Source organism: Cimex lectularius, unplaced genomic scaffold (assembly GCF_000648675.2).
Source record: "Cimex lectularius strain Harlan isolate CLEC.00 unplaced genomic scaffold, Clec_2.1 scaffold14, whole genome shotgun sequence".
In the NCBI taxonomy this organism is placed as follows: Eukaryota; Metazoa; Arthropoda; class Insecta; order Hemiptera; family Cimicidae; genus Cimex; species Cimex lectularius.
The window spans coordinates 1,775,389-1,797,431 of NW_019392637.1; the positions used below are offsets into that span (position 1 = coordinate 1,775,389).

Here is a 22,043-nt window from a genome sequence, read left to right on the forward strand (position 1 = left end):
TTACTCAATAAACTACCGAACACTCTCGACTGTTTGATTGACAGACTGAACGATCAGTAAACGAGCTACTCACTCAATAAACGACCGTCTGCTCTCGACTGATTGATTGGCTGTCAGAACGAGTCAATAAAATAGCTATTCACTCAATGATAATTTAACACAATAAACGACCGAATGCTCCCGACTGTTCGCCAGACTGAACGAGTCAATAAACGAGCTACTCGCTCAATGATAGTTCAACTCAATAAACCCAACTGTGTTCACTTAATTATAGGATCAGTCAAGTAAGGACGCTATAAAGTATTAATAAATAAATAAACACTTGTAAGCACTTCGTCATCATTTCTGCTTTAGAAATCCGTCTCTCTGTTGTCTCTGAGAAGTCCTTGAGAGATGGAAAATCCTTGGGGGATTCTATTTAGAAAATGGCACAGCCTCGTAACCCCTTCTTTCGCCAGGATAGAAATCGTTGATTAAAAAAAAATAATAATAATAAAAAATTCTAGCTATAATCGTCTGATCAATCATCATATTCCACTCATTATGTTGCAGGTACGGTTGAAAGGCGGCACGATGGCCACCTTGGTCAGGGACATCACGCATTGGTACCACGACCTCATGTACAACAGAGGCGGTGAGTAATTTATCATGATTATTTTCTATTTATTGTTGTGTTATTTTTTTCACGATATGACACCATGGTTATTTAAAAAACGCGGAAACTTCGGGCCTATCCCTCCCAACAACGGACGATCGTCCCCAGAGAAAGCGGAAGGTCCGCCGCTCGCGTTGCGCAAGGGGATCCCGCCTTGTGGTGATCTTCTGCGGTCGAGAACGAAGCCCCCCGGCCCGGTATTTCCGAGCAATTGAACCTCTAATCTCTCTACACTTTTATTACGGAAAAAACCCAAATCCCGAAATAGTTGATGACTCGCCGACTCTGATCACATGAGGGCCGGGTCGAGTGGGACGGGGATTATTACACCAGGGGGGGGGGAATCATCGCGAGATAAGGGATAAAAAGTCCCGACGGGGCACGGCAAGTAAAACGAACCCATCATGGCAACCCCCCCAGGAGAACTTTTAATATTGCAATAAAACCAAGAGTCTTAGAAAACCGGTCACAAGAACGTTGACAAGTAAGATGAACAACGACCTGCCAATAGCCAGTTACGTTGTCATTCACCTGTCGTTCAGTAGATAACTCGATCGATCGTTCAGTAGACCCCACAATCGTTCGTTCGGTAAATCGGTTATTTGTTCGTACGTTAGCTCACGCATTAGTTCAGTTGATAACTCAATCTTTCGTTCATTAGATTGTTCACTTGTTCATTCATTAGATCACTTAGTCCATTGTCAATCGGTGGTTTCACTCAATGAGACATCCAACCGTTCGTTCGTTCAGTCAATTATTAGCCTAAGTTTATTTGATCAGTTAGTCACCCAATCGTGTGTTAAGACAATTATTAGTCTTAAGTTTATATGATCAATTAGTTACCCAATCGTGTGTTGAATCAATTGTTAGCCTACGTTTATTTGATCAATTGGTCACCCAATGGTTCTTTCAGTCAATTATTAGTCGGTTTGTTCACTCAGCGGATCACTCAAATCATATGTTGAGTCAATTATTAGTCTAAGTTTATTTGATCAATTGGTGGTCATCCACTCGTTCTTTCAGTCAATTATTAGTCGGTTTGTTCAATCAACTGATCACTCAAATCATGTGTTGAGTCAATTATTAGTCTAAGTTTATTCGATATTGGTGGTCATCCACAAGTTCTTTCAGTCAATTATTAGTCGGTTTGTTCAATAAACGGATCACTCAATCGTGAAGTCAATAATTAGTTTAAGTATTTTTGATCATTGAGTCACCCAATCGTCCGTTCAGTCAAGTGTCAGTCGGTTTGTTCAATAAACGGATCACTCAATCGTGTGTTGCGTCAATTATTAATCTAAGTTCGTTTGACCATTGAGACATCCAGTCATTTTTTCAGTCAATTATTAGTAGGTACGATCAATCGTTCTTTTGATCAGTGTTGGTTCATTGACCCCGTCCGTTTCTTAGTTCAGTCAATGGCTAAGCAGACCTGTCGTTCGGTCTGTTGTCCAGACAGTCAATCATTAACCTGTTCCCTCAATTGATGATTCATTCGGTCATCACGCCACCGTCTTCGGGTTTCCCTTCGGCACGTGCGCGTCCCTCATGCCCATCGGTCCGAGTTAAATTCCCGCTTTTTCTTTTTTCATTATTCGTTATTTTTTTTGTTTTTTTTTAAATGTTTTCAGACGAAAGGACGAGCGGATGGCCGATGATGGCGACCCCGTTGCCCACGTTGATCGTGTGCCTCTGTTACGCGTACTTCGCCAAAGTACTCGGCCCGGCGATGATGCACAACAGGAAGCCGTTCAAGCTGAGGAGGGTCCTTATATTCTACAACCTCTTCCAGACGATATTCTCCGCTTGGATCTTCTACGAGGTGGGTGGTGACGTTTTTCTTCTTTTTTCTCCTTCGAAGACGAGAGCGCAATATTCAATCAGAGTCATTGTCTGGCCCATTCACATTCACCGGCGTCGCCCGTCCGTCCAAGGCGAAAGTCGTAAAACGACGACGGATCGGAATGAAGCACAGCAGAGGGATGGGTCCGCGGAGCCCCGCTCTGCCCCCATGGGCCCCGGGTGATTCAAGGCTGCCCTGTGCCCATGGGCCCGAGGTCGAAGAAAGCACGATTGTACGTGACGCAAGAGTGAGAGTGATCTTAGACCTTATCTCCATCTCTCTCACTCTTTCTCGCTCACTCTCTCGCTCTAAAGCACAACCTCAGACCGAGTTACGCAACCTCGGACCGGCCGACCGGTCTGGAAAGGCAGGAATAGGAAGAGGAGCGAAGGTTAGCCCCCCTCACACACAATTTCTCACTTTCACCTTGTGTCTATCTTAATTAAAAATATAAAAAAATGTTTCAAGTATGCACGATAAATGACTTCCAACATGCTCCGGTGTGGTCAACAAATCCGGCTTCCGTACTGTTCCCGCTCGATTCTTTTAATTTTACAAAAAAAAAATCTCGTGTCCGGAAAACCCGAACCTATCGATTGTATTCAAATTGTAATTGAATAGAGGAAATAGTTTGCGAAAGAAACACGACCTGTTTTGCGTTTTTTGGAACGGTCCCTTCCGGGCTGCGTGAACCCCCTTGGATACCGTAAATTAAACCGTTACGTCATTAATAGACCGGTTCGGGTATTTTGCGGTCTTATTTTATCGGTTTTGGTTTTTATTTATTGGTGTAACATTGTATGTCGTTCGGTGGTTCTGTTAGTCGATAGTTCGTTCAGAGTCGTCGATTCGCTAGCTTGGTCAGCAGACAGTTCAGCTCGTAGAGTTCGATCGTTCGTTCAGTTAGTAGGGGTCGGTCAGAATCGGTCGTTCAATGTAGTCGGTTTGCTAGCTTAGTCAGCAGTCAGTTCGTTCAGCTCGTAGGGTTTGATCGTTCGTTCAGCTCGTAGGGTTCGATCGTTCGTTCAGTTAGTAGGGGTCGGTCAGAATCGGTCGTTCAATGTAGTCGGTTTGCTAGCTTAGTCAGCAGTCAGTTCGTTCAGCTCGTAGGGTTTGATCGTTCGTACGTTCAGTTCGTAGGGTTCGTTCAGAGTCGTCTGTTTGCTAGCTTAGACGACAGTCAGTTCGTTCAGCTCGAAGGTTTTGATCGTTCGTTCGTTCAAAGTCCATCGTATTCTCCTTTTCAAACTAGTTAGTTCGCTCGGTCAACCAGAAAGTTCGTGGCTTTCGACGGTTCAGCTAGCCGAGCGTTTGTTCAGTTATTTGTTCGGCTGTTGGATTTTGATCGTTCAGAATCGTTTGAACGCTTGCCCAGCCAACCATCAGTTCGTCGATCGTTCATCTCGGCGATTTAGTTCGTTCGTTCATCGCTTAGATTTTGATCATTCGTTCATAGTCGTTTGAACGCTTGCTCAGCCAACCATCAGTTTTTAATTAGTAGTAAGTTAGTATCGGTTCGCACGATCGTTCAGCTCGGTGATTTAGTTCGTTCGTTCGTTCATAGTCGTTTGAACGCTCGCCCAGCCAACCATTAGTTTGTTAATTAGTAGTAAGCTAGTATCAGTTCGCCAATCGTTCAGCTCTGTGATTTAGTTCGTTCGTTCGTTCGTTCATAGTCGTTTGAACGCTCGCCCAGCCAAACAACAGTTTGTTAATTAGTAGTAAGCTAGTATCAGTTCGCCAATCGTTCAGTTCGGTGATTTAGTTCGTTCATCTCTTAAATTTTGATTGTTTATTCATTCATAGTCATTTGTACACTCGCTCAGCTAACCATCAGTTGGTTAATTAGTCGTAACTTTGTATCAATTCGCCGTTGATTCAGCCCTTAGATTTTGATCATTTTTTCATAGTTGTTCGAAAGCTCTCCCAGCCAACCATTGATTTACTAATTAGTCGAATGTTTCCTATCGGTTCGCTGATCATTCAGCTTGGTGATTTAGTTCTTTCGTTTGTTCAATCAGCCAACCCCATCCACTCTGCATGTAGTCGCCGATTTATTCAATTTAGCCTCCTCATTCCATACATACTTTCCATTTCCCCGCCCCCATCAATTCGCCCTTCATCCAACCCCCTTTTTTTCCTTTTTGCAATCTATCTATCTTTCAATTGCAATCTAAAGTGCAATCTATCCTTAAATAGATTTATACATTTTTCACTCGTTATTTTCAGTATTTGATGAGCGGTTGGTGGGGAGATTACAGCTTCAGGTGTCAGCCAGTCGACTATTCAAGGAGCGATAAAGCCATGCGGGTGAGTCTTTTATTGTTTATTATTATTATAGTAAGGTGTAAATTAAAACAAAAAAATTAAAAATTACTGTTTTTTCTTTCTAGATGGCGATGACATGCTGGTGGTATTATTTCTCAAAGTTCACAGAGTTTTTTGATACGGTATGTAATAAATTATTGTTAATAGTTGACCAGCGTCTGCCGGTCACCAATCTTTTCATTCCATTTGTAACATTTATAAGTCAATTGTTTGTACAGTGAGTCAATTATTCGGACTCTAAGTAGAAGTCAATTGTTCGTTGTTGTTTTTTTTCTCCTAATCCAACACGTATTTTATCCTCAATCAACCTTGTCAACTGGGGGGGTGGGATCGGTGGGAAAAGAATTCTTGTACGCGCGAACAATTAGCGCACCAGTGTGAAGCCTCGCCCTCATGACGTATCACGATTGATGTTCAAACGCTTTGCTGATTTTTTTGCAGCTTTTTTTCATCCTGAGGAAAAAGAACGAGCACGTATCTACGCTGCACGTCATCCACCATGGCATGATGCCGATGAGCGTATGGTTTGGCGTGAAGTTCACACCTGGTAAGCGTGATATTATTTTGATTATTTTTTTATATAACTTTATTTTTATTTTATTTTTTTAATTTAGGCGGGCACAGCACGTTCTTCGCTCTCCTGAACACATTCGTACACATCGTCATGTATTTCTACTACATGATATCGGCAATGGGACCTGAGTACCAGAAGTACATATGGTGGAAGAAGCACCTCACGACTTTCCAAATGGTAAAATAGGCCCTAGTTTATCGCCCTGATGAAATTATAATTTTGAAAAAATTCCAGGTCCAGTTTGTGATGATATTCGCCCACCAGTTCCAGCTACTGTTCACACCGTGCGACTATCCCAAGTCGTTCATGGTGTACATCGCCCTTCATGGCGTACTTTTCCTATTCCTCTTTTCCGATTTCTACAGGGCCAAGTACAGGGGAGGAAAGCCGAAGAACGACGGCGTCTGCATGGTCGTGTACAACAACAACGGGACGACGGTAATTGACAACGCATATGATCTTAACGACTGAGACTCTGAGGCCAAATCGGCAGATTAAAAGTGCAATTGAATGAACAGTCAGTGTGAATGTATGATTTATTAAGATTTGAAGTGATGGAAAAAATGAACCGTTGAATGAGTGAAATTGAATTATTGATTTATTGAGTGACGGAATGAATGAGGAACTGTTTGTGATATGTGACAGTCCCAACAAATGAAACGATGTTGGGCTGAATGATTTATCGTCATGGAATAATTGAATAAATGACCCAGTGAATGAGGAGCCGATTCTTTGTGAGAGTCAGTCAAGTGAGAGATTGATTGAATTAAAAATTGATTGAACTAATGACCCAGCAAACGAGGGGCTGATTATCGACAGTCAGTTGAGTGAATGAATGAAGAACAGATTTCAGGTGTGAATGATTGATTTATGGAACAAATGACTCAGTGAAAGAGGAACCGATACTTTGTAAAAGTGTATTGACTGAGTGATGAAGTGAATGATAGAGCCATTGGGCAAAGGAGTAATGGAACGAACGAAGATCTGATTCTCAGGGGAGTCAGAGCGAATGAAAAACGGATGTTGGGTGTGAATGATTGATTTATGGAATTGTAAGTGGACTACGGCGCGGCGGCCGAATAATCTCTCAATATTCGCTTGCTTTTCTCTAAGCGACAAGAGATGAGTTGGTGTAAGCGCGTCGCTACTTATTCTTGTGTAGGGGAAGGTAAGGTTCTAGAATTCAATAAACCAGAGAGCGTATTCATTAACATTTATTGTACACAATTCCATCTCGTAACAGTACCCAAACAACAGATTTAATTAATCTAAACGTCAGCCACAACTCTAAATCTGGGATGAGTCTATCAACAAAGGGACTTACCCCAAATGACGCTTGCGCACGATTAGTGTCCACTGCATCTTGTCTCTCGACTGTTGACTTGGCTCAATGGGTCGCAACGGCTGGCTCTGGCTGGCTGAGTCCTCTTGTTGAATCCCAGGTTCTCTACCGGAGGAGGGGTGGAAAGGAAACTCAAAAGTCGCGGGAGTTCCCATGCCGCGGGTGGGCCGGCGAAGACGGATGTCCCGCACTGGATTGACACGACCCCAATTTACGATGTCTCACGAGGCTACATATTTTTGACCGTGTGACAACCCTTCAGCACTAAATATGTTTACCCTAATTTGTTCTTATTTTAACAACTAAAACTTATCCCTAAAACGGGGACCGGCTTACAGAATGAATGACCTAGTGAATGAAAAGCTGATTCTTTGTGGGAGTTGGTCAAGTGAGTGATAGAGTGATTGATTGATCCATTGAATTAAGGATTGGTTGAATTAATGACCCAGCGAATGAGGAGCTGATTCTCGATGGAGTCAGTCAAGTGAATGAATGAAGAAGTCAGGTTTTTGATGATTGATTGATCAAACAAATGACTCAGTGAATGAGGGCCGATTCTTTGTGAGATTCAGTCAAGTGAATGATAATATGAATGAACAATGGATATCGAGTGTGAATGATCGATTTATGAAAGTATGGAATGATTGAATGAATGACCAGTGAATAAGGGTTTGTGAGATTTGGTCGAGTGAGTGAAGGATAGATATTTGGGTGTATGATTGATCCATTAAGTTAGTAGTGATTGAACGAATGATGGAGGTGATTCTTGAAAGAGTTGGTCAAGTGAATAACGAAGAATTGATTTCAGGTGTGAATGAGAGTGATTATGGAATGAATGGCTCAATGAATGAGGGGCCAAATCTTTGTGAAAGTCGGTCGTCTGAGATATGAAGTGAATGATTGAATCATTGAGTTAAATAGTGAATTAACAAATGCGGATATAATTCTAGAGGGAGTCAATTGAATGAATGAATGAGAACTTATAACTGGTGTGAATGAGTGATTTATGGAACGAATGATCCAGTGAACATGGGGCCGATTCTTTGTAAGAGTCGGTTGAGTGAGTGATGGATGAAAGTTAGAATAGATGATTGAGCCATCGAATTAAGAAGTGATTCTTTGTGAGAGTAGATCGAATAAGCAATGTTGGAATGAATGATTGAGCCATCAAATTAAGGAGCATATGAATGAATGAGGGGTCGATTGTGAGATTCGGTTCAGTGAGTGAATGATAGATAGGGTGAATGATTGATCAATCGAGTTAAGTAGGTATTGAACAAATGAGGGGTTGATTCTCAAGAAAGTCAGTCGAGTGAGTGATGTTGAACGAATGCGGAGATAATTCTCGAGGGAATCGGTAGAGTGAATGAACAAAGAATTAATGTCGTGTGTAAATGATTGATTTATGGAATGAAAATGACCCAGTGAATGAGGGGCCAATTCTTTGTGAGGGTCGGTCGAGTGTGTGATGGCGTGATGTTGGAGTGAATGATTTATCCTTCGAGTTATCGTGATTGAATGAACGACTTCTTGAGCATGTAAGGGAAAGTACAATAGAGTGATTGATTGAACTAATGTCCCAGCGAATGAGGGGCTGATTATCGACAGAGTTGGTCGAGTGAATGAATGAAGAACAGATGTCAGGTGTGATTGATTGATTTATGGAAGAAATGACTCAGTGAAACAGGGGCCGATACTTTCTGAAAGTCGATCAACCGAGTGATGAAGTGAATGATTGACCCACTGGGCAAAGGAGTGATGGAACGAATGAAGAGCTGATTCTCAGGGGAGTGAAGTGTTTCATGAATGAAAAATGGATGCTGGGTGTGAATGATTTATAGAATGAATGGCCCAGTGAATGAGGGGCCGATTCTTTGTGGGAGGGGAGTTGGTCAGGTGAGTTGATTGATTGATCCATTGAATTAAGGATTGATTGAACTAATGACCCAGCGAATGAGAGCGGATTATCGAGGGAGTCGATCAAGTGAATGAATTGAGAATGGGTGTGGGGTGTGAATAATTGATTGACGAAATTATGGAATGATTGAATGAATGACCCAGTGAATGTGGGAGATTGAGTTGATCGATTGGAAGAATGGATGTTGCAACGAATGAACGATCAGTCGAGTTAGGGAATGGTTAATGATAAATTGACTCAGCGATTCACTGATTTTCCTAGTTATCAGAATTGAGTGAAGGATGATTGCACTGATCAAATGAACTATCGACGGTCAAACAACTCGGTTTTACAAAGGCGTTTCTTTTTTTCAGGACAAATCCAAGTACAACGACGAGAATGGGTACACCAAGGCGTACCCGACTCACTTCACCTCGTGCTACAGCCATGGCGAGGGGAACGGGTACCTGCCTCCGACGGCGATGGCCGAGTCGGACAAGGACAAATGATCGAAGGCGCGTCGGCGGCTGTGGGTAGGCAAAGCGGAAGATGAGGCGACGGCCGTATTTCGACGACACGGGCGAGAGGAGAGATGGGGGAGGAAGCGCGGTTGAGGATCCTGTCCACTCGACCGACCTAGGGAAAGACACAAACACAAAATTCTTTTCTTCTTCTTTTTTATTTTATTTTTGTCCATTTTTGATGTTTTTTTATTATTTTTTTATTATACATAAATAATATAATTCTTTTTTTTTTTAATTTTAGTATTAACTTTTATTATGTTTTATTGTCTTATTTTTTAATAATTAGTTTATTGTTAGCCAAACAGAGAGAGGCCATTTCAAAGACAATCAAACCTCACTGATGATGTACATTTTTTCTCTTTTCTCCTTCCTCTCCCTCTATACCTCCCTCCCACTCTCTCTCTCCTTCTCTCTCTCTCTCTCTTTCTTTCATTCTTTTTGTACAAAAGTCTGACAAGCTTTGTAAATATTGTGTAATAAACAAATTTCAATGAACAAAAAATCCAAAGTTGTATAAAAAAAAAATGTTAAATTAATTAATTATATAAAATAAGTGAATATAATAATAATAATGAAAATTGCCTTATATTGTCTCTTGTGGTTTATTATTTTTATTTTTATTTCTTTTTTTTATAATGGGCCCCGTTTTAATTTTATTGTGAATTTTTTATTTTGAGCACCACGATTTTCGGAAGAAAAAAAAAAGTATTTCTTTTTATATACATATACATATAGGTACAAAAATATAAATATATATATTTATAATTAAATATAAATATATATGTATAATATAAAAATGAAAATAATAAATTGTCTATTTAAAAAAAAAACTTACAATAAAACAACATAAACAATTACTTAAAAAAAGTTATTCATTTATAATCCTGTATGTTTGAAGATTTCTTGCATCGAAGGAGGAGAGAAATGGGTATTCGTCGTTGAACAGAACGAATGGGTTGGGTGGGTCAATGACTCATTGAATGAGATAGAAACCAGATGAACTGAATGATGTACGGTTCAGTGCATGAACGACCAGCTTACTGAACTAATTAATTAAGGTTTTTAGTTGAGATAAAAAAGTCAGTGTCATGAGTAGGATTCGAACCCACAATCTTCGGCTAGATATGCCACTACTCTACCACTTGAGCTATCGTGACTTCGATCCAATTGGACACTAACTTTCCACCTTTTGAATTTTCCCTCCTTTTAATCTCAACTAAAAACTAGAGGTTTTATCCTAAAAATGGAAAGTTATAAGGTTTTAACCTTCAAACAATAGGCTATACTCATGCTTTTATCCTGATCTAAAAGGTGTCTTACTTGAGGTTATAACCTAAAGTAAAAATTTATAATTTGTTGCTTTTAGGCTAAAATCACAGTTTAAACTTGGCGGAGTCTAAAATAAAAAGTTTAGCCTAAAATAAAATTTTACACACGAAGTTTTAGGCTAAAAATAACTGATTATCTTGAGATTATAGCATAATTTTTTTTACATGAGGTTTAGCCTAAAATGAAGGTTATATTCGGTGTTTTTAGGCTAAAATCAAGGTTTATGTTTGAGGTTTTTACACTAAAATAAAAGTTTAAACTTGAGGTTTCAGCCAAATAAAAAGTTAGACATGCAATTTAGCCTAAAATCGAAGGTTACAATTCATGTTTCAAGGCTAAAGTCAAAGTTTATACTTGGTTTTTAGCTAAAATAAAAGTTTAAACTTGAAATTTTAGTCAAGCAAAAAGTTAAATATGAGGTTTAAGCCTAAAATACTTTTTTACATGCGTTTTAGATTAAAAACAAATTAATACGTTCATTTATGACTACTAAATACATATTTGGACTAAAATGAAATGTTATTTTGAGGTTGTTGCCTAACTCCAAAGGTTATAAATGAGGGTTTAACCTAAAATCAAAATTTATTATCTATGTTTGTAAACTAACAAAAATAAAAAGCAAATGTTCAAATGTTTTAATTAGGGATTTCAGCCTAAAATAAGAGGTTATAATTGTGGTATTAGCCAAAAATAAAGGTTATAATTGAGGGTTTAGCCCAAAATAGAAAATTTTACTTGGAGATTTCAGTCCAAAATCAGAGTTTATAATTGATATTTTTAGAATAAAATCGAAGGTTGTACTTGAGATGTTCAGCCTAAAATAAAAAGTTATAATCTTTGATTTTAGAATAAAATCAATGTTTATACGCCGATTTTTTAGCCTAAAATAAAAGTTTAAACTTTGTTTTAGCCTAAAATAAAATTTTATAAGGCTGTATTGATGGCCTTTAGGCTACGGTAAAACGTTATAATTGAAGTTTTATACTAAAAGTTTAACTTCTATAATTAATTTAGGTTTTTAGTTGTGATAAAAAAGTCAGTGTCACGAGCGGGATTCGAACCCAGCTAGATACGGCTACTCTACCACTTGAGCTATCGTGACTTCGATCCACTCGGACTTTTTTATCTCAACTAAAAACCTTAATTAATTGAAATATATTAATTGGTCAAGCGGACCACGAAAACTAGTGAATTTAATGAGTTAAATGAAGTATATCTTCACTTAAGATCTCCGTGGCCATTTCATTTGTCGTCGAGAATCCAATAGATTACACATTTGAAAACTGGCCAAAAGGAGGGAAAATTCAAAAGGTGGGGTTGAGGTGGGAAGTTCGTGTCTGAGTGGATCGAGGTCACGATAGCTCAAGTGGTATCAGCGTATCTAGCCGAAGATCGTGGTTCGAATCCCGCTCGTGTCACTGACTTTTTTATCTCAACTAAAAACCTTAATTAATTGAAAGATATTAATTGGTCAAGCAGACCACGAAACTAGTGAATTTAAAAAGGAATTACTGAACTAACAAACATCTGATTGAGTAATTGGACGAACTAAAGGCCCACTAGTGGGGGGGGACTGACAGAGATTAATTCACTCAATACCTAATGAACAATCAACTAATTGAACTAAAGATTGACTGACCCAGAGATTAACTCACTCAAATACCGAACGAACGATCCACTCGTTGAATGACAGAATGAACAAAAGACTAACTGAACTAAAGATCGACTTACTGATTGGCAGACCAAGATATTGACTCACGCAATAACCAAACGAACGATTCACTCGTTCAATGACGGAATGAACAAAAGATCGACTCACTGATTGGCAGACCAAGATATTGACTCACGCAATAACCGAACGATCGATTCACTCGTTCAATGACGGAATGAACAAAAGATCGACTCACTGACCGGCTAATCCAGATAGTGACTCACTCAATAACCGAACGAACGATCCACTCGTTCAATGACGGAATGAACAAAAGATCGACTTACTGATTGGCAGACCCAGAGATTGACTCACTCAAAACCGAACGATCGACTCGTTCAATGACAGAATGAACTAATGATTGGCTGACCCAGATATTGACTCACTCAATTATTGAACGAACGAACGATTCGTTCAATGACAGAATGGCTTAATGGCTGACACAGCGATTGACTCCCTAAATAACCGACCAAACGGTCAACTCGTTCAATGACGGAATGAACAAAAGACTAACTGAACTAAAGATCGACTCACTGACCGGCTAACCCAGAGATTGACTCACTCAATAACCAAACGAAACATCGACCCGTACAATGACAGAATGAACTAATGATCGGCTGACTCAGATATTGACTCACCCTATTAACGAACGAACGATCGATTTGTTCAATGACAGAATGGACTAATGATCGACTGACTCAGATATTGACTCACTGTATTACCGAACGAACCATCGACTCGTTCAATGACAGAATGAACAAATGATCGACTCACTGACCGGCTGAATCAGAGATTGACTCACTCAATAACCGAACAAACCAACGACCTGTTCAATGACGGAATGAACAAAACACTAACTGAACTAATGATCGACTCACTAATCGGCTGACCCAGAGATTGACGCACTCAATTACCGAACGGACGATCGTCTCGTTCACTGATAGAATGGACAAAAGACTAACTGAACTAAAGAACGATTTAGTGATTCACTCAATTACTGCACGATACATAGACTCGTTCAATGACAGAATGAACAAATGATCGACTCACTGACCGGCTGAATCAGAGATTGACTCACTCAAAACCGAACGATCGACTCGTTCAATGATAGAATGAACAAAAGATCGACTCACTGACCGGCTGAATCAGAGATTGACTCACTCAATAACCGAATGAACGATCCACTCGTTGAATGACGAAATGAACAAAAGACTAACTGAACTAAAGATCGACTCACTTAATGGGTGAACGATACTTTTACTCATCATGGAATTAACTTCTTTTTTACACGAGAAAGTGTAATTAATTGTACGACAAAGGATACATTTAAGTAAGAACGATTCTCCGAAGGCCATCACGGCCGCCTCGAAGGACTTAACCCCTGGGCTTAAATTTTTCCCGTCCAAACACATCAAAGAAAATGGAGAAAATTTCGCGAAGGTGGGCGGAATTTTTTGTGCGTGCAGAAATTTGTCTCGTCAGACTTTGTCTTTTGCATTTTTCAACTTGGGGTAGGCTCGCTTTCACTGAATTTATTTAGGAATCTTTTCAGGGGCCGGAAACAAGAGAAAATAAGGGAAATCTCTCTTGGGACGGGCCGTGAATCCGTGACAAGTTTCCGGCCTCCGCCCTGATCTGAATGCGAATTATCCTTCAGAAAATTATCCTTCCCTGGGCGGCCGTGTTTTCTTCCTCGTTAACGGGTCTGCCGTCGTCCTTGGCTCTGGATTCCTGGACAATTTCTGCCCTCCCAGGAGTCAGCCTTGTGCGACCGCTTCCCGGCCTCTTCCCCCCCACAACAACAACGACCGTCTCGCCCCATCGACATCAAAGGGGAAAAATTCAGAATTTCTTTATTGAAAAAGTTTTCGCAAGAAAAGTGACAAAAATAACACCACTAGTGGTGTACGTAACTAGTACAGTTAGTGAACGGTTCACATCACTAGTGTAAGCAACTAGTAGAGGTAGTGAACGATTCACTAATTAAGTTAGTGAACGATTCACACCACTAGTGTACGTAACTAGTACAGTTAGTGTACGATTCCTTAACTATTAGTGAACAATTCACCAATTCAGTTAGTGAACTATTCATTCACTCAACGATACACTAGTTGAGTGATCCTTTACTCAATAAAATTTAATGAACGATTCACTAAATCACTAAAACAATCAACCACTTTCAACGATTAACTCATTTATTGTCATTGAACGACTCACCCGTTCATTCACTGGATGAATCATTCATTAACTTGCCATTAATTTTAGTGAACGATCAGACCTTCGATCACAATGAACGATTCACTAACTGTATTAGTTATAAACACCAGTAGTGTACGTAGCTAGTACAATTGTTGACTAATTAAGTTAGTGAACGATTCACACCACTATTGTATGTAACTAGTCAGTGAACGACTCAGTAATTCAGGTACTGCACGATTCACTAATTCAGTTAATAAAGGACACAATAATTCAGTTAGTGAACTATCCATTCACTGAACGATACACAACTTGAGTGATTTTTAATTCAATACGATCTATTGAACGATTCGCTAAATCNTCTTGATACGCCGCTGCTCTACCACTTGAGCTATCGTGACCTCGATCCACTCGGACACCAACTTCCCATCTCAACCGCACCTTTTGAATTTTCCCTCCTTTTTGCCATTTTTCAAATGTCGTGTAATCGGATTGGATTCTCGACGACAAATGAATGGCCACGGAGAGCTTTAGTGAAGTATACTTCATTTTTAATCATTAAATTCACTAATTTCATGGTCCGCTTGACCAATTAATTATAATATATTAATTGGTCAAGCGGACCACGAAATTAGTGAATTTAATTTTAAATAACGTTAAAAAAAGATTATTTTTTGAAAAATAATTTTGTTATTTTGCGTATTTTCCTATTGAAATATTTTGTATATTTTACTGGTACATAGTCATTAAAAAGCTACGTTCCTCTTCTTTCAAATAGTCTGAAGTATTTTTTTGTTTTTTTTTATTTTAGCCGGTTTCAATCAGATACTTCTCACAAATCGGAAAAATTTTTAGGGGGGAAAACCGATAAATTTATAATCAGACAAAAATTTATATTTACGGATCTTTAGAGGTGCTAAAAAGAAATTTTGTATTAGTTTCACGAAGAAAAAAAAATTACGACCTAGTTTACACGGAAAAAATTTAATTTTTAGAATTTTTTTCGTTATAAAAAGCTTATAAAGCTCAACAGATTTTACTATATTTTTATCGCAATATACATAAAATATGCTGTAAAATGATATATTCACATAATTGATTCTAACAAGTAAAACGGCTAAATAAAATAAAAATATTTAAAAAAAAGGAAAATTTCAACTTTCAAAAAAACTTTTTTTTGCAAAATCAAGGCCTATTCACCAAAAGTGTCTAGTACGAGTCATATATATTGGAGTGTAGAATCACAAAAAAAATTGGTCCAAATCCGTGACCCAACGGCCTGGTCCCCTTGTAGGTATAGCCTTAAGTATTTTACTTGTAGGCTTTTATTGTTAACGTATAGACGTTGGCAAGGCTATTTGTTTAGGGTGAACGTCATTTAGCTCCATTTGTCCTAGTTCACCTTCAATTTCCACGTTTTGCGCCATTCTTCAATGAGCTCAAGATGTTCCTGGATATTGGAGGGTTGGAGTTGGGATAGCGGTATGGTTGTAAGGCTCGTGTCGGGATGTATGGGCAGATCGTCTATGTTATACAGGATGGGTCCAAGTCTTGGAAGTTGGAGGCCAAGGTACGTCAAGGGCACTTTCACTTCCTGTCCCACGATGACCAGGGTGGGCCGCGGATTTACAAACGATACGGATTATCCGTTTGGGTTAAGCTTTTTTTTGCTATTCTCCGTCCGCCTTTGGACCGTAAGGATCGCGTGTCTCCGAGGCCGTGCACGATCCTGGCATATCATGGCGTACAGTTTAAATGTCACCTCAGTCCCGGTGCCGAGAAGAGAAAGGGGATTCGTTGCGACACCCTGGGAGGGCCCCCCGTTTCCATATTTCGCACGTCGTCATCAAACCCTTTCTCATATAAATAAAAACGATATAAGTTGAACGGAGAGAGGGAATCAATTGACCCAATCGATTGGCCACCCTGGAAGAAGAAGAAAAAAAGGCCCTCTTCCCCTCCTCGCATTGCACACGGGTCAAACGAGTCAAAAGTCAAAAGTTGGACGTAACAGTTTGCCCCTGCGAGGAGGTGGGCGGGTTTCGTACGCCGACGAAATATGCGAAGGACGATTGTTTCCGTATCGAGGGGGGATTTAACGACAGTCGATGATTGCCGATGATTTCGTTGGATTGCGAAACCGATGAGAGAACGGCGACAGGCCCCAGAGACGAACCTCAGTCGAATTTGATCACCAAATAGACGAAAATTCACAATTTTTGGGGGCTTTATTTAGGCCCGGAGTACCGGAAACTATTGGAACTGGGTCCAAAATACCTCCGGTGTAAGGTTCGGAGGTTGAGAACTTATGGACAATCGGGCGAATATCTCAAAAAACCCTAACTTTTAGTATTCCACAAGGGAGATTTTTTTACGACAATACCTTAACCTAATATATTTTGGACACGGATCGGCTAGGCGTCAACCTCAAAGATTTCATATGGCAGATCTTTTGGACAATTAGACAAAGATCCAATAGGGATCGTCCTCAATTAGTTAACAAGGGAGATCTTGTGGTCAACTGGACAAAGATTGAACAAGCCTCAGCCTCAGATATAGCCCTAAGAGGTCTTTTCCAAAATTGGACAAAGATTGAACAAGCCTCAGCCTCACCTAAAGCACCTAAGAGATCTTTTGTACAATTAGGCAAAGATCCAATGGGCCTCGGTCTCAAATAGTTCACAAGGGAGATCTTTTGGTCAGTTGGGCACAGAATGAACAAGCCTCAGCTTCAGATATAGCCCTAAGAGGTCTTTTCCAAAATTGGACAAAGTAGTGCTCAATTTCAGATATGACGTCTAAGAAATGTTTTGGACTATTGGACAAAGATTGAATATGCCTCAAATATAGCGTCTAGATATCGTTTGAACAAAGTAGGGCGTAATCTCAGATATGGAATCTAAGAGATCTTTTGGACGATTGGACAAAGAGAATAGGCCTCAGATATACCACCTAAACGATTTTTGGATAATTGATTAATATCCAAATGGGCGTTAACGTCGGATGTAGCACGTGTTAGTTCTTTTGGACGATTGGACGAAGATCGAACAGGCCAGCCTCAAATATGGCACCTGAGAGACCTTTTGGACCATTAGACACATCCTTTAGCAATAGCTTTTAATATTATATATTGTTCCTTAGATATCTTGTGGACAATTGGACAAAGATCGATGGACTTCAGGTATAGCGCACCTAAGGGAGGCTCACATGGAAGTCTTTTGAACGATTGGCCAAACTTCGAGTAGGCCTCAACATCAAATAAGGCAGCTGAGGTATCTTTTGGACATTTGGAGAAAAATCGAATGGGTCAGCAATGTGCAAATATGGCACATGAGAGTACTTTTGGACAATCGTACAAAGATCGAATAGGGCAGACTCAAATATGGCACCTGAGAATTCTTTTGGTCAATTGGACAAAGATAGAACAAGCCTCAGCTTCAGAAGCACCTATGAGATCTTTTTTAAGGTGACCATTCACGATCGCTCCAAGCAGACCAAACGGAGCGACGCCGTTCCAAAAACCACGTCAATGGCAAAACTGAACTGGCGTGCCCGGCTGTGCCGAATATTCGACCGGTCCAAACTCCATCGCGCCACTCCAATATCTACGGCGCGATGACGGCATGGCGCGTTCGTGAATGGGAAAACCTGGCGTGGAGGGTGGGGATTTTGGCGCGCTGGCCTGGTCGTGAATCGAAATTCGATCCTCAACCAGTTGGTCGACGTTTTCAAAACAAAGGATACAAATGCAACGAGAGATGCGGTATTGATAACCCCTAACAATGATCAGAAATCGTAGTAGAGAACTTAAGTTCTTTGTAGTTCATCCCTGTAGCGAGAAATCGTAATGTGGTTGCCAACCTTTCATGTAATGATGATTTCTCTCATGACTGTCCTGTTTTCTAATCAAAGGGGTAACAAGCTGGAGTAAATATAAATAAGACGTTAATTTTTTTTTTTTTTTTTTTTTTTGTAAGGTTTTGGTTGAAATGAAGAAATAGTGTCACGAGGGGATTCGAATCCACGACATTCGGCTAAATACGCCGCTGCCTAACCACTTGAGCTTCCTGACTTCGATAGTTCGATCCACTCGGGCACCCATCTCAACCTTTCGAATTTTCGCTCTTTTTGCCATTTTTTGGTGTCGGAGAGGATCGAAGTCACGATAGCTCAAGTGGTAGAGCAGCGGCGTATTTAGCCGAAGGCCATGGATTCAGACCCCCCCCTCTTGCACTAGCTTTTTCATTTCAACCAAAACCTTACAAAAAAGATTAAATAATTGAAATAAGTAATTTGGTCAATAGAACACTAAATATAATGAATAAATAAGACGTTTCATCCATCCTTAAATAGTTCCTCCAATCAGCGGGTTCAAGGGAAAGATCTTTCATCAAATTGATGTGGGTATTCGGCTTTTGTTCAGGAGCCACTTCTTACACCATTTTCTCTTCGATTTTTTGCTTTTAATATGTAAATAAACAGAAGAGTAGCACAAGATATCGTCATCCATTTTGAGAAGGTAATTCACTGGTTGACGGTCGGAGCGACTGGCTGTGGAGCGGTCGTGAATGCCCCCTCAAATTTCAGGCACTCCAAATGAAGCTGTACGGCTTGGCGCGGTTCCATTTGGAGTGATCATGAATGGCCACCTTTACAATTAGGCAAAGATCCAATGGCCCTCGCCCTCAAGTAGTTCACAAGAGAGATCTTTTGGTCAATTTGGCAAACAACGAACAAGCCTCTGCCTCAGATATATCTAACAAGTCTTTTGGAAAATTGGACAAAGATTGAGCAGGCCTCAGATATAGCGTCTAAGAGATCTTTTGGACAAAGTAGAGTTCAACCTCAGATTTGGCATCTAAGAGATCTTTTGTACAATTAGACAAGCAAAAGTCCAATTGGGGACTGAAGTCTATTTGATGATTTTTCAATTGTTCAAAAGTTCTCCAATGTGAACTAACGCAGGATCTCCAAGGGACAATATCAGAAGTTAAGGTCTATTCGATGATTTGCCAATTGTACAAAAGATCCCTTAGATGCCTTATCTGATGCTAAGGTCTATTCGATCTTTGTCAAAAAAAGCTGAAATATCTTGTAGAGGAAATTGACGAGGTTAAAGCCTACCAGAACTATTACCGATTATCCCAAAGGCCTCCTAGGTACGATATTTGAGACAATTTTGTACTAGCCTCTTCGGTTTTGTACTATTTCGGCCTATCCCATCCATATGAATCGTATCAAACCTACGACGTAGAAGACGATCCGAGGAGCAAAGGGGGTGACCTTTACTTTCATGCTGGGGGGAGAAAGTTGGAATTAAGGCTCTTCTTCCTCCTCTCAAGGATTTCATCCTTTCGATTGTGCAACTCGCGCATCTCGGTGGATCGGATGAGCATCGGAGATAGACTCAGAGTGGGGGTGGATTGAAAATAAAAATCCTACAGCTCTCGCAGAGCCGACAGAAGGTCTTCTTTGATGTAAACCCCAGCCGCAATATTCGACACACTGACACAGATGTGGGAGGGAAAAAAACAATCTCGTAGAAGTTGCAAGCAGATTTGCACCTCTATCGCAACAGGGCATGCGGTGTGCGCAACGTGTTTTCCGGTGAAAGTGAAATAATCGCGCAATTTCAAATGGCCGTTTATTGGGGATTTTTGCCCGATCCCGGGACCTTGGAAGAATAAACCTGTTTTCTGAATTAGGGCGTATTCGCTTTTTTTTATTATGAATTTTTCCTCCTCTAACTGGCATCTCTACAACCGTTCGAAACTTGGGACCTTGGGCCGGTTACGAATTCCAGACCTGACCGCACGTGTGCCTGTCAATATGTGGGTTCAACTAACGTGCTTTTGTCTCATTTTTTGTTTAAAAACCAAAAAAAGCATCGAGAAAAACCCAAGCGGACCCATTCGCGTCGCAGGGTGGTCGCGGACCCACCACGAATCATAGTGTATATCAACTAAAAAATCATTAGGGGGGTCATATATTTCATTGTTTAACATAAATTTTTAACATAAGTAAACGTTGGGAGCCTGGGACCGGTTTGCCTTGATCAGGCCGGTCCACTACTCCAGAACCACAAAGGAAATAAAACAGATTTTCGTGTAAAGGGGAAAGATTTGGACCAATTTTGTGCCGCGTTAGTACATTCGGGAACGTGTGATGGTTGAATAACTGTACTATTCGCTAACTAGTGATATTCATTCGTTAAACTAGTTAATGAATCAGTGAGTTAATCATACAGTAAATGAATTTGTGGGTGAATCGTTCAGTGATTGGATTTTATACACAATTGTAGTGTGTGAGCCGTTCACAAACTATCTAGTTGAATAAATCGTTCATATTGTCACTAAACGATTCGTTAACTAGTTCGATCAGTGAACGGCTCAGTCGCTCATGTGATCAACCCGTTTAATGATTGAACGATTCACAAACTCAATGCCACTGAACGGCATACTCACTAAGATGGACTGTATTATTGAGTTACTGAACGATTCGTTAGCTAGTTCAATGAGGGAACGGCTCACTCAATAAAACTGACTGTATTATTGAGTTACTGAACGATTCGTTAGCAAGTTCAGTGAGGGAACAGCTCACTCAATAAGATTGACTGCATTATTGAGTTATTGAACGATTCGTTAGCTAGTTCAATGAGGGAACGGCTCACTCAATAAAACTGACTGTATTATTGAGTTACTGAACGATTCGTTAGCACGTTCAGTGAGGGAAAGGCTCACTCAATAAAACTGACTGTATTAGTGAGTTACTGAACGATTCGTTAGCAAGTTCATTGAGGGAACGGCTCACTCAATAAAACTGACTGTATTATTGAGTTACTGAACGATTCGTTAGCAAGTTCAGTGAGGGATCGGCTCACTCACTAAGATTGACTGTATTAAATTCACTAATTTCGTGGTCCGCTTGACCAATTAATATATTACAATTAATTAAGGTTTTTAATCGAGATAAAAAAGTCAATGGCACGAGCGGGATTCGAACCCACGATCTTTCGGCTTGATACGCCGCTGCTCTACCACTTGAGCTATCGTGACCTCGATCCATCGGACACTAACTTCTCATCTCAACCCCACCTTTTGAATTTTCCCTCCTTTTTGCCATTTTTCAAATGTCGTGTAATCGGATTGGATTCTCGACGACAAATGATATGGCCACGGAGAGCTAATTGGTCAAGCGGGGCCACGAAATTAGTGAATTTAATGATTTAAAATTAAGTATTTTTCACTAAAGCTCTCCGTGGCCATTTCATTTGTTGTCGAGAATCCAATCCGATTACACGACATTTGAAAAATGGCAAAAAGGAGGGAAAATTCAAAAGGTGGGGTTGAGATGAGAAGTTAGTGTCCGAGTGGATGGAGGTCACGATAGCTCAAGTGGTAGAGCAGCGGCGTATCTAGCCGAAGATCGTGGGTTCGAATCCCGCTCGTGCCATTGACTTTTTTTATCTCGACTTTAATTAATTGTAATTGACTGTATTATTGTGTTATTGAACGATTCGTTAGCTAGTTCAATGAGGGAACGGCTCACTCACTAAGATTGACTGTATTATTGAGTGACTAAACGATTCGTAAACTAGTTAACTGGTGAATCGTTCATAGAATGAATGACTGAGAGAATCGTTCACTA

General features: G+C 40.2%; 1 protein-coding gene across 4 annotated transcripts in view; it reads left to right on the plus strand.

Annotated features, from left to right (window-relative positions):
• The window catches only part of LOC106673267 (elongation of very long chain fatty acids protein AAEL008004-like), a 29,239-nt gene extending 19,671 nt beyond the window's left edge, over nt 1–9,568 (plus strand). For all 4 annotated transcript variants that reach the window (XM_024227176.1, XM_014405336.2, XM_014405335.2 and 1 more), the window contains 8 exons: nt 553–634; nt 2,287–2,477; nt 4,728–4,808; nt 4,892–4,948; nt 5,268–5,373; nt 5,441–5,577; nt 5,635–5,838; nt 9,014–9,568. In XM_024227176.1, the coding sequence (XP_024082944.1) occupies nt 574–634; nt 2,287–2,477; nt 4,728–4,808; nt 4,892–4,948; nt 5,268–5,373; nt 5,441–5,577; nt 5,635–5,838; nt 9,014–9,148 (972 nt within the window). In that variant the 5' untranslated portion in view covers nt 553–573 and the 3' untranslated portion in view covers nt 9,149–9,568. The remainder of the gene's footprint in view (nt 1–552; nt 635–2,286; nt 2,478–4,727; nt 4,809–4,891; nt 4,949–5,267; nt 5,374–5,440; nt 5,578–5,634; nt 5,839–9,013) is intronic.
• The last annotated feature ends 12,475 nt before the right edge of the window (nt 9,569–22,043 follow it).